General features: G+C 33.9%; 2 protein-coding genes across 2 annotated transcripts; both read right to left on the reverse strand.

Annotated features, from left to right (window-relative positions):
- Positions 1 to 2,280: 2,280 nt before the first annotated feature.
- Positions 2,281 to 4,534, reverse strand: LOC130439909 (H-2 class II histocompatibility antigen, E-S beta chain-like). The gene is made up of 6 exons (XM_056772567.1): positions 4,430 to 4,534; positions 3,940 to 4,215; positions 3,397 to 3,678; positions 3,102 to 3,215; positions 2,982 to 3,009; positions 2,281 to 2,805 (listed from the first exon to the last, which is right to left on the reverse strand). Exons 1-5 carry the CDS (start codon positions 4,491 to 4,493, stop codon positions 2,987 to 2,989), a joined length of 759 nt encoding a protein of 252 aa, XP_056628545.1. The 5' UTR covers positions 4,494 to 4,534; the 3' UTR covers positions 2,281 to 2,805; positions 2,982 to 2,986.
- Positions 4,535 to 5,992: 1,458 nt separating this feature from the next.
- Positions 5,993 to 8,119, reverse strand: LOC130439910 (H-2 class II histocompatibility antigen, A-U alpha chain-like). Its single transcript, XM_056772569.1, has 4 exons — positions 8,000 to 8,119; positions 7,414 to 7,659; positions 6,959 to 7,240; positions 5,993 to 6,819 (listed from the first exon to the last, which is right to left on the reverse strand). Exons 1-4 carry the CDS (start codon positions 8,055 to 8,057, stop codon positions 6,698 to 6,700), a joined length of 708 nt encoding a protein of 235 aa, XP_056628547.1. The 5' UTR covers positions 8,058 to 8,119; the 3' UTR covers positions 5,993 to 6,697.
- Positions 8,120 to 11,873: the final 3,754 nt, after the last annotated feature.

Genomic DNA, 11,873 nt, shown 5'->3' on the forward strand with positions numbered 1-11,873 from the left:
TTAGTTTCAGAGGTTTGGCATTTCAGCAGCAGAAGCATTTCCTTCTCCTGAACCGCGCACTGTCCAAATCGTCGAATAAAAAGAAAGAAATTGTGTTACACAATCAGTCTCTAAGGAAACAGTATTCGATTCTCTTAGAACCAGAAATATTTTAGGTGAATTTACATTATAAAGGGCAGGGTTTCTAGGTTTTTAGATGTTTTTAGATTTATTTTGTATTATTAATGGATTACGAAATATTTGTGGGAAATTGTTTATTATAAGTGAAATTCAGATTTTTTGTTAAATACTCCCAGGCTTGGATTTGTAGATATGTGACAAAATAGTCCCCGTAGTTTGATTGTAATTAAATGTTTTCAGATTTTTAGTTTTGGATATTTCATTGCACCAAACTTTAATTTTAGTATGTTGATTTAATTTGAATGAAGCGTAACATTTTATTTATTTATATAGTGCTTTTCACAAATGTGCATTGTTCCAAAGCAGCTTTACAAGAGCAAATAAGAAAAACACAGCACAGTGCAAGGTGTTTACAGACCAAGCAAGATCAACCTAATAAAAATATCTAGTAAATAAATGAAGCCTTCCGGTGAGCAAGCCAACATTGCCCTGCTGTGGCGAGGAACCCAAACTCCGATGATGAATAAATTTGGGACCTTGGAAGAAACCAGGCTCGGCCAGGAGGGCCAGATCTCCTCTGACGTGTCTATAGCTGGTCTCAGTGACCAGACCAAAAGCAAACATCCACGAAGAACAAGGAGACAATAACACTAACAAAGATTAAAATAGACAAAGAATAAAAAAGACTAATCATAGAACGAACGTGAACACAGAAAACGTGTGTGCACCACTCTTACAAATGTAATGTCTATAAATTATAAATAATTTTTAAATTGTGCACAGATGAACAGACTGAGATCTCCGTCTTGTAAACAATGTCTAATGTAATGTCATTGACATGTAAAAGAGCACCAGTCCATCTACAAATCATTTACGAGCAGAAAGAATGGCTTTTATTTTCAAAAACCTGTAGAGCTCAGACAAGCAAAAGTGCACACGTCTGCTCAGACCCTGAAGTGGTGCTAAGCACTTCTTCACATCAAAGACCATTTTCGTTAATATGAACTTTGCCGTGGATTTATGCCAAATAAATTATGAATGCAGCTCTGAAAAGACCAAACCAGAACACATGTCATTCAGCATTTGTATACAGTTTTGTGCAGGATAGTCTGTCCAACATTTGACAAATATGAATTTGTCAAATCAGCAAAGCGTAAGATTATGTGCATTTATTTGGATGTATAAGTTATTTTGTGATGAGAACTTTTGCCAATCGTTGTATATTGTGGAATCTGTGTCGCAGAGCTGTTTCTACAGAACTACGGAAAACACTGATTCACTAAGTGCCTATTTGTGTCCAAAAGTGATTAATTAAGTCTGTCACTATGGACTACATCCATGTAGACTGAATCCATCCAGGACTGTAAATGATATAATGAAAACAACATTAATAGTCTCACTTCATCTCATTTTTCAGAACAATTAAACGTGTACCCAGCAAACTGTGTATCATTTTCAACTGTTTTAATTTCTAGCAAATTTGTGTAATAAATGGGATAATGTAAATCCTCTTGGGTGTGAATACAAAATAAATCCTATCAGGGTGATCAGTGGTTTGTTGCATGGTTTCAAATGTGCTGTTGTCGATTTCTTTTGGAACTTTAATTCTGGGTAGGACCTTGTAAACCCAAACAGAACCAGTTAACTGTGACCAAAGTGACTAAATCTGATAAAAACACAGTTAACCCTTTTGTGTTAATACTTTAATAGGAACGATTTTTAGGGACACACTTAAACACACTTATGCATTTTATTACAATATGCCCATAATCCCAATGAAAATCACACTGCAATTACCAACCACTTTAATGTGTCAATTTCATTTAATTATTCTTCGATTATTATTTTATTATTATTAAAAATTTGGGATCAGCATTTGTCGTGTTGCTATTCTGTGGTTATTACTATAGTTTTGAACTCCTAGTTTCAATTTTTTGTAATAAAAAAATGCACACCCCAGCCATGTTGAACACTGTTCACTACAAACACCAGCCCTCTTAGGTGGACATAATGTTTAATCATTCATTAAAGGGAACTTGACTTGAGCTTCATTATTAAACATATAAAATTGTTGCACTTGCAAAAAAAAGCACTGACCCTAAGTCTAAAGAAAGGATGAGAGGATGCCACCTTGTCCAAAAATGCTATACACATGCACTGTTTAAGACTTAAAATATTTATTTGCAGCTAAAATGTACATAAGAAACAGGAAACAATATGGAAAAAGAAAAGCCCTTGTATTGTTAAATCGTCATCAGTGTGTACAAATGTACCTCTTAGGATGTATCATACATATGATCATACTCTTAGCCTGTTACTGTTCTAATCTGAAATAATTACCATTGATGCATTATAAATCTCTTTTGGGTTTTATGCAAACCAATCAGTATAAAACGTAAAGAAGCCAGCAAGACCGTAATATACATACAACTTTATATTTTAAACACAATATACATCATCAGTTGTATAAATGGTTGTGCTAAATGAAGAACATCACCATACCAGCAAAAAGCCTTAAACAAAAGTTAGATATTTCAAATATGATGATTTTTACATTTTCATTATTTATTTTGTTAAAAATGAGAAATCTGGTACAGAATAAAGAGTCTGTGCATAGAAGTTGTGTCATAAAAAGCTTCTTCACCAACGGTCCAAGTTGAATCTCTGTTTAGTCAGTGAGAGGACCTAGAATTGGTGTAATTATTAATGTTTACACAATTAAAAATACTTACAATTTATTTGAGTAATATAATCTTTTTCAGAATGGAATTTCTTATGATTTTACATTGTTTGACAACAGAGATGTAATGTGTGTTAAAGATATAAGAAAAATGTAAAATAATGTGATAATAAAAACCTACCGTCATTAATGTGGCACCAGGATCCTCCCTGTAAAAAGAAAAATGTAAGTGTCAGAGACAAACTGGAAAACATGATTTACATACAGAGTGGTGTTCATAAGACCTCCTCTCATCACTGACCTGATGATTTCTTCTTGTAGTAAATGAGTCCAGCAGCTGCTATGATGATTCCCAACACCAAACCAGAAGCCCCGATAGCAATCTTATTTCTCTCAGACTCCTGGATAGCGGGATCTGTTTATTTACAGTACATGGTATTGGAAAGAAGTATGTACCGTTCATTATGTTATGTGTAAGTGTAACAGTACAATAATAACATACTGTATTCATATTAGAAATTATATGTTAGTATGTCAAAATATGTCATTTGCAAATGCAAGTCTGGTGTGAAAGTAAGATAACTCTTTTCTCTTACTCCAGTCCACAATCATGGGTTGAGTCGAGCTGGCGTGCTCTACCACACATGAGATCTTCTCTCCAGATTTGGGGGTGTACTCCAGGTGTGAGTGGATCTGATAGTACCAGTCTCCATTAGGCATCTCCTCAGTTGAGGTCACATCGGTGGTCACGGCTACATTGTTTTTTAACCAGGTCACTTTGATTTTTTGGGGGTAGAAGCGGTAAGCACTACACATCAGCATAGCTGGATGTGTGCCATCATATTCCTTCACTGAACTGACCTTAATATTCGGTTTTACTGAATAAAAAAGAACAACATTTTAAAAACACACTCTTCAATTTATAGTGTACTTACATACAGTATCAGTTATACTAAACATTTCATGTTGTATATCTGAATTTGAAGTAGGCTTTTGACATATACAAATCACACAAGATATTCATTACTGACATGTTCTCAAATAGTGGTTAAAAAGTTAAAACTTGTTTGTTATTGTGATTTCATAAGTTACTTTTTAATGATTATGAAGTCAACATATTTTCATCTTGTTCCATTTACCTGTTTTATCACGGACAGCTGAGTCCGAGAGTTCAGCATTATATTTGCAGAATCTGTCCACCTGAGCTCTCTCTCGCTGCATGAGGTCTGTATTCTTGTTCCAGAACTCTGCATTTCTCACTCCATACTCAGTAAACCCTACAAACTCCCCCACAGTGCTGTTGAACTGTGAGTACACAAACTTATTGAAGTAATACCCATCAATGAGCACCATGTCACTGTAATTAGAGGAGCTGTAGATGCATTCTGCCCATCTGTAGTAATAATATCCATTAGCTGAAAAACAAAGTGAAACATTTACAGTTTATTTGCATGGTTTTAAATTAACAAAACAACAGAACAGCAGGACTCAGATCCAGCAGTCATTATATTGAGATTTTCTTTCACAGGTAACCACTAAACGTCACAAGAAATAGTCCATCACAAGATAACAATGTTGATATGTCATATCCTGTGATTATATTTCTTTAATGTGTATTAGTGTACTCACCTGCTCCAGTAAATGCAGACAGCAATATAATGAGATGAAAACTCAAGAACTTTGGCAGCGACATTTTCACTAAGAGAGCTTTGTCAACTGTGAAGCTGAAGCTGGAAACACTTTCTTCATGAGCTGAATATTCAGGGCAACAGCCAATCAGATCCTACAGGCTTTAAGTGTCATGTGTTGCTAAGCAGTTTCCTGCTTTCATTTTTTATTTATTTTAACTTTAAGATAGCATAATAATGGATGTATCAAGTGTTTTCAACATGTTCAAAAGTGGTTACTAAATTGGAACCCTCAGCTTGTACAAACCTATACAAAATAATTATTGCCACTAACTGAGAATGAATAAAGTATATTTATAAAGTACAAAAAAACTATTATTTCTTTGAATTATTCTTGCTCAACATGAATGCAATGGATTGGAGACAAACCTTATTAAAAGACAAAGGCTACTGTACACTTTATTTGTAGCCATAAGAGGAAAATGTAGATGTTTATATAATAAATGTGTGCATGTTCAATTCACATGACTGAGGAGAGGTAAAAGTTGAAATTAAGTGTTTTATGTGTGTTTCTGAGCAGGATTTAAGATAAGAAAACATGTTATTGTTTATTGTTCGTTATAGTGTTTAAATTCAGCAGATCTGTTATGTGTGAGTTTTAGGGATTACCATAATGGTAAAGAGTGAAGGTATCACTTAGATTAAGTACAAGTATACTGTAAGAGATGGTCCAAAAGTGGTCCAAAGCTGTCACCGGGAAAATATCCTGTAAAAAGTACATTTTTTTACTTTAAGAGTGCATTATTACCTCAGAACAAAATATTGATACTAAACAGTATTAGTACCTCAAATTTAAATCTTTGTACACAATGTATATCTGTACCAAAATGTTACATATATTACATTTTAGGACCTTCTTCAAGGGTACTGTCCCAGTGATGGCTTTGGATCATTTTTGTACCATTTTTTCTGACAATGTCTTATTTCTACATGTGGTTTATTTGGTGTTAATATACTGTCCAGATGCCTGTAGGCTACAGTACACATTCGCTTTCTACCAGCACCAGTCAAAGCAGGTAATAAGTGAGTTGTAATGTAATATCACTATATTTATATATAGCCACGGGAAAAAAAGGGGACTATTCCAAATTTTCATGCCCACTGCTGGGTGTATATGTGTTCACGACTTGCAGTGTGTTTACTATCAGCTGTGGATGGGTTAACTGCCGGGTTACCATACGAAAATGTAACTTTCATCACATTATTAGCAATTTTAATAAAACTAACTAGATTTGCCTTGACTTTATACTTGATTATTTTGTTATTTTTATTTCACACACCCATGAGCACAATTTTAAATACTGCTATTTTTATAAATGATTAATGCCATTCCAGCATCTCAGGTTATATTCATTGAGAGAAACAGTCAATCCATACACTAGTCTGTTCTATACACAAGTCGAATTCCAGTACACAAAAGGAGTCTGGTAAAGAGGTGAATAATGTTGATATTTTCATATTTTTGTTTTCGTATTGAATAAAATGCTTTTTAATGCGTGAGAAATCAAGTATAGCAGAAAAGGTTTTACTTTTTTATACAGAAGATACATTTCAAAAGTATCTTGACATTAAAAATACAAAACATGGCCATGGGATAAATCTGCTGCATTGCGTCTTCTCTGTTCCTTTAGTTCTTTAGTGTTCTGCCCTACACCTGCGCACACCCCTTCGTTCAACTTTATTTGCCTTTCTTTTATTGCTGTGTCTGTTACAAAATATATAAGACTGTAAATGAATAGATGACAACAAAGGATTACAACAAGAAACAGGAAGTGATTTAATCCTAAAGAAATTAACAATCAAAACGTTTTGGGATTAATCCAGAAAAATAAGTCTAAACAGTTAAAATTCATTTTTAAAGTATATTTTCTAGAGAATATTCATAATAACTTGAAAATCTGACATAAGCAAAAGATCAACTACCATTTCATGACATTTGGAGATGGAAGCATGGATTGTGTTATGGGAAGCCAAACTGTTGGTGGATTGCAGCATTCTTAAACAATTGAGTTTTATGGAGCAATGTTAGTGCTGTACCTGTCACATAATTTATGATGGTTAATTCAGCTATGCATCTATCGATTACTTTATGCATAATATTTACAATGACAAATTACAAACAGAACTGTATTTAAAATCCACCATTGGCAAGTGATAAGACTTTTATCTACAATATGATTACAAATAATTTTTCAAATTTGCCTCCTTGTCAGTTACAGTTGTTTCCTTTAATGAGGAAGAAGGTTCCAGCAGCGACTCCCAGCAGCCCCAGAGTCAAACCCACTCCACAAAACACATCTGGACCAACACTGGGCTGAGCGATATTAACATCTGGAGAACATAGGATATATATTACTATATGTAAATGCACAATAAAAAATGATTTATTCAAATTAATAGTAAACAGAGTTATCTGTTTTTGCAGATGATCTCTTCATATGAACACTGAATGTATGAATGTCACACTTACTCCATGTTTTGGTCTGAGGCTGATCGAGAGCTTTGTGGTTCACAGTGCAGCTGTAAATGTCTCCCTCTTGAGGTGTGAATCTCAGAGAAGAGTAGATGTTGAATGTGCCATCATTGTTTCTGCGGTACTGACTTAGTCTCATGCCATCTGTTCCTTTGACATTATTCTTAGACCATGACACTCTGACAGGTGGAGGGAAGAGTCCAGTCACATGACAGATGAGGACATTCTCAACACCAAGTAGGACATCATTCTCAGGATAGATGGAAGACTGAGGTTTGTCTATGCACAAACAAAAATGAACTGATGATTATGCAAGAAAATGTTAACCCCTCTGTTAAATGTGTTTACAGGAGGATTTTTTTTTAATTGTATAATGAGTAAACTAGACAATATTATGTAAATGTTTAACCATGGAAAAATGAAATGAAGTGTTTATAAAGGACATGTTTTACCCATTTCCTCACGAGGATTTTTGTAAGCTTTAATGCAGATGGCCAGGTTTTGTTTATCAATTTCTTGGTTTACTAAAGCCTGCTCATAAAATCCAGGAAAGCTGATGGGATCTGCAAAGTCAGGCACTGTCACAACTCCTTCTTTTTTATTAAAGTCTGCATGGTAGATTTCCTCTCCATCAAATCCATACATGTCCTCTTTCTCTGTATCAGAGCATCCATTGAAATAAAAATCATCATGTACAACTGAAATAAAAAGATTGAATGTTATTAACCAAGTCCTTCAGATACAGACAACAAATTTCATAACCAATATAAAAATACAGAATACAAAGAAAAATAATAAAATAATTTTAATCAGCTGCACTTAAAATACAAAATATTTTACTTATAATTAAAATTGTATAAACATAGAATAATAATTAGACATGAACACAAAAGGCATATCAGTGTCACATTCATTTAAACAATTGTTTAAAAGTTACCCTTTGTGGAATTATAGATTCAACACCATTTAAACAGACAAAAGATCATCTATATGTCTGTATATAATAAATTATTATGAAAATTTAAGACATTTACTCACCATTAACCTCAGTTGAAACATGCACAAGAAGCATGAGAATGAACACATGCAGCTCCATCTTTCTCAGAGTTATGTGAACAAATGCTAAAAAGTCTATCTTTTACTAGTGTGAACATTAACTTCTCCTCCCTACATGTCAGCCACGTGTTGGCATTAACCAATCAAAATATCCCCTCACAGTGACACAGATGTATCTTGGCAAATTCGTTTTTTTGTTTGTTTCTTGCTGTACACGTATACACCTCTCAGCATATGTCAAAATGGCATTGTCTTTTTCACAATCTTTGAGACAGTCTTTTTTTTGCAAAATAGAATCCTAAAGCACTTCACACTTCATTCAACTTACAGACCTTTTGAGTGCTTATTTCACACCAGTGACCCTAAATCTAAATACGGCTATCCAACACTTTTTTTACTTCACCATGTTTTACAGAGTGCTCTACTATTTAAACTGGTTTGTAAAAGCACAAACTGATTTGTCTTCACCAGCCTTCACTTTTTTGGTGGCCTGCAAACCAGTTAAACCCAACATGATGGATGTTTTGTAAAGCCCATGAGTCCATCAGCAAAGCAAAACACAAACACTCAGAACTAGACTTTGACTAGTACAAGCTAAAACTTAGAATAGGAATATGAAAAAAGTATGAAAAGCTTTTCTGGAAGATTGTTTTTGTCTTGTTGCTTTGAGTTATTGTTATATTTATTGTTATCGTAATAGTTGTTGTTACAAACTAAAATGACAATTTTTAAATGAACACTTTACAGGAGTGCACACTACACAGTGTAGAATGTGAGACTGAATCAGTGTTGAAGTGAATGAGATAATAATTTGATGACTAATGTCATGATCAATAATGAACAAGCAGAATCACTAAAGAAAAGATAAACAGGAACGAAAGAAACACTCCTACACCTGGCTTACTGTCACAAACCATTAGATGAACAAACAGGTGAACACCTTAAATCTGTTAAGATCTCACCAGAGAAGAATTGAACAAATGTACAGAGCAGTCTTAAGAACTTCTGCTGAACCTACACCCATTGGTTTGGGGGTATCTTTAATTTTCTGAGGTAGCAATAACTGCATCAAAGTGTTATATTTTGTTTATAATCAGAAATATGCAGATAAATAGTCATGCCTAGGTATTAATTTAGTTGTTTATACGTAAAATGAAATACCTTTACATCTCAATGGCAAGGGCCACAGATGAGCACTGCTGCATATCTAAGTGTTTCTCCTCAGTAAATTTCTAATCAATCATTGCTTTTTACACTTTTCTGACAGCGAGTGTACAATAACATTCTTTAGTGGCCAGTTCACAGGGAATACCTGGGCTGGCTTATTGAAAACCAGAAAGTTACCATGCATATAGTCAATTAAACACAAACACCATTACTTATTACAATTAAAAGGCCTACATCATTTTATTTACTAATCATTTAAAATATTAACTGTGATAGTAAATAACAAGATATTTTGTTATTTTTTATGAACTGAAACCTGTCTATAATAAATTGGGTTTATATGATGATTATTTTATTTAAGTGATACGCATAATTTTTTCTTTTAACTAAAATGCGTGTACTGTAACAGATGTAGAAGATGTGTTCTTAAGAAAAAGACATCAACAGACATCAACAACCTACTTACGAAACAGTGATGACAAACAAAATCAATATATGCTGCAGTGCTGGGATGAGATTGTAATGGTGTACCCAACATGCATTGATTTTTACGAAGGTAAGATTCACCAAAGTAAAAGCATCTCATATTACAATACCAGGCAATGTTTTTTGACTGGTCAGTTATAAAAAGTCCCCAGAAATCTTGCACAAAATGGGCAATCTTATATGCTGCTATTGTGTCATGTGTTGCTAAAAAATAACGATTGGAATGCCCTTATAACAATAAAAACTACTGCATACTGTAACTTCGTTACACTGTACACATATTTACTTCTGTACAATTTATTATGTTCAAAACAGTTTATTTGTTTATAATATTGTATAGACTTTTACGTGCGGACATTTATTTAAATTTAAACAAACGTATCAGTGCTGAAAAGGACATCCTTTTTAAAAAAATCACTTTAAAATTAACCACAGACATTCAGACATTCATTTAAATGTAATATAAACAGTATCCTTTCAACATCTATTTCATAAATAAACAAGGTTCAGTTGTAACTAGGGCCAATGCAAGTGTCCCAGCACCAGCTCCCAGTACCAGGGGTCTCAGGGGCTGACACCTGAAAATAATGTGCATCAAATGAAAAGTGCATAGACAAACAAAATGTACCAATAATAAATATGATAGATTACAAAAATCACATTGCTGTTGACTGGACCCATTGCTGTGACTAAACCATAAGGTGTCGCATTTACATTAACGCATTTGGCTGTTACAGTGGCCAAAGCTATTTACATCACTACATGCAATGTATTTACATTTTACGCATTTGGCAGATACTTTTATCCAAAGCGACTTACATTGCTTTATCCTATACATTTTACATAGGTATTTGCAATCCCCTAGGATCGAACCCGTTGTTAACACAATGCTCTTACCACTGAGCTACAGGAAAGCTGTATAAACACTGGAGTGGTGTTGAAACTGTTTAAACTTACCTAATGTATATGCAACAATTTCTGCAATAAAAAACTATAATGACTGGTGCCTACAGGCCAGGGCCTCACAGGAATATGATCCATCTTTAATTGCAATACGCAATTAAAATAAAACAATACACCTGTTCCACATTCTCTTGATGGGTTTTACATGCTCATACTTGATAGACCTGTTCTACAATGCAAATCACAGAAGGCCTAAATACATATCTAGTGACGTAAATATTCACCTTGCCTCACCCTTTGGACAAACTATTATTCAAACCTGTTCAGATATAATGTGACATAAATGAACCCATGTCTATAGTTTGTGGGTTTAAGAGATACGCAGAATCTCACAGAGTGAAGATGAGATCAGTTTTAGAGTAGTGAAAATATTTAGGGAACAAACAGTTCGACAAATAGTGGTTTACAAATCCCTACAAACACAAGACTACATTATAACACAATGAAGTAAAACAAGTGACAATATAGGTTTAATGTCACTAAGAGATTATAAGTATAGTACATGTATATATTTATGCCGGTTTAAAAAAATCAAACATTTGAAATAATAATAAACAGTATTAAATCACCAATTCACAAATGAAAGTGAAAGTAGCTCACACAGTGAAAGCACATGCTTGGAGATGTGACTGAGTTCCCTTTCAAAAACAGGATCTGTTACTAGGCCTTAAAATAAGAATTTAGGAACCTGATGCCAATACATGTATTTGGCATACACTTCCAGATTTTTCCAGTGTGTATATTCCTTGGGGATTGAACCTATGGTTTCTGCAATTCCACTTGAGTGACAGGAGCATCAATATTCATCTTGTTTTTTCAGCAAATTAGTCAACATTGTAAGGCTTTGTTAATGCACGTTTTTATTTATTTGCCAGAATGTATGCATTAATTTACACTGCCATAAATCTGTTTGTTATTTTTAATTTAAGTATGTCTCAATGTCACAATGTTTTAGTTTTGTTTAGTTGTTTTGTCAGAACATGTCTGAGAAATCCCCTAAATCTTCTTGTAAAAACAACCAATGAAACAATGTTCAGTTTCAGCTAGGATTGTAATATCATTTGTTACTAGGCAAGAAACTTTTCTGAACCACAGCCGATATAAAAATAAATGCACACTGCTGCCCCCTGCCGTCTATATGAACTTCTCTCACTTACAGTTTCTCTAGCACTGTTTCAAACACAACTCCAAAGCGCCACCGAGTGTTACTTTTAAAATGATTTTCAGAACATGTTCAGGG

The sequence above is a fragment of the Triplophysa dalaica genome, chromosome 18, assembly GCF_015846415.1.
Source record: "Triplophysa dalaica isolate WHDGS20190420 chromosome 18, ASM1584641v1, whole genome shotgun sequence".
Lineage (NCBI taxonomy): Eukaryota > Metazoa > Chordata > Actinopteri > Cypriniformes > Nemacheilidae > Triplophysa > Triplophysa dalaica.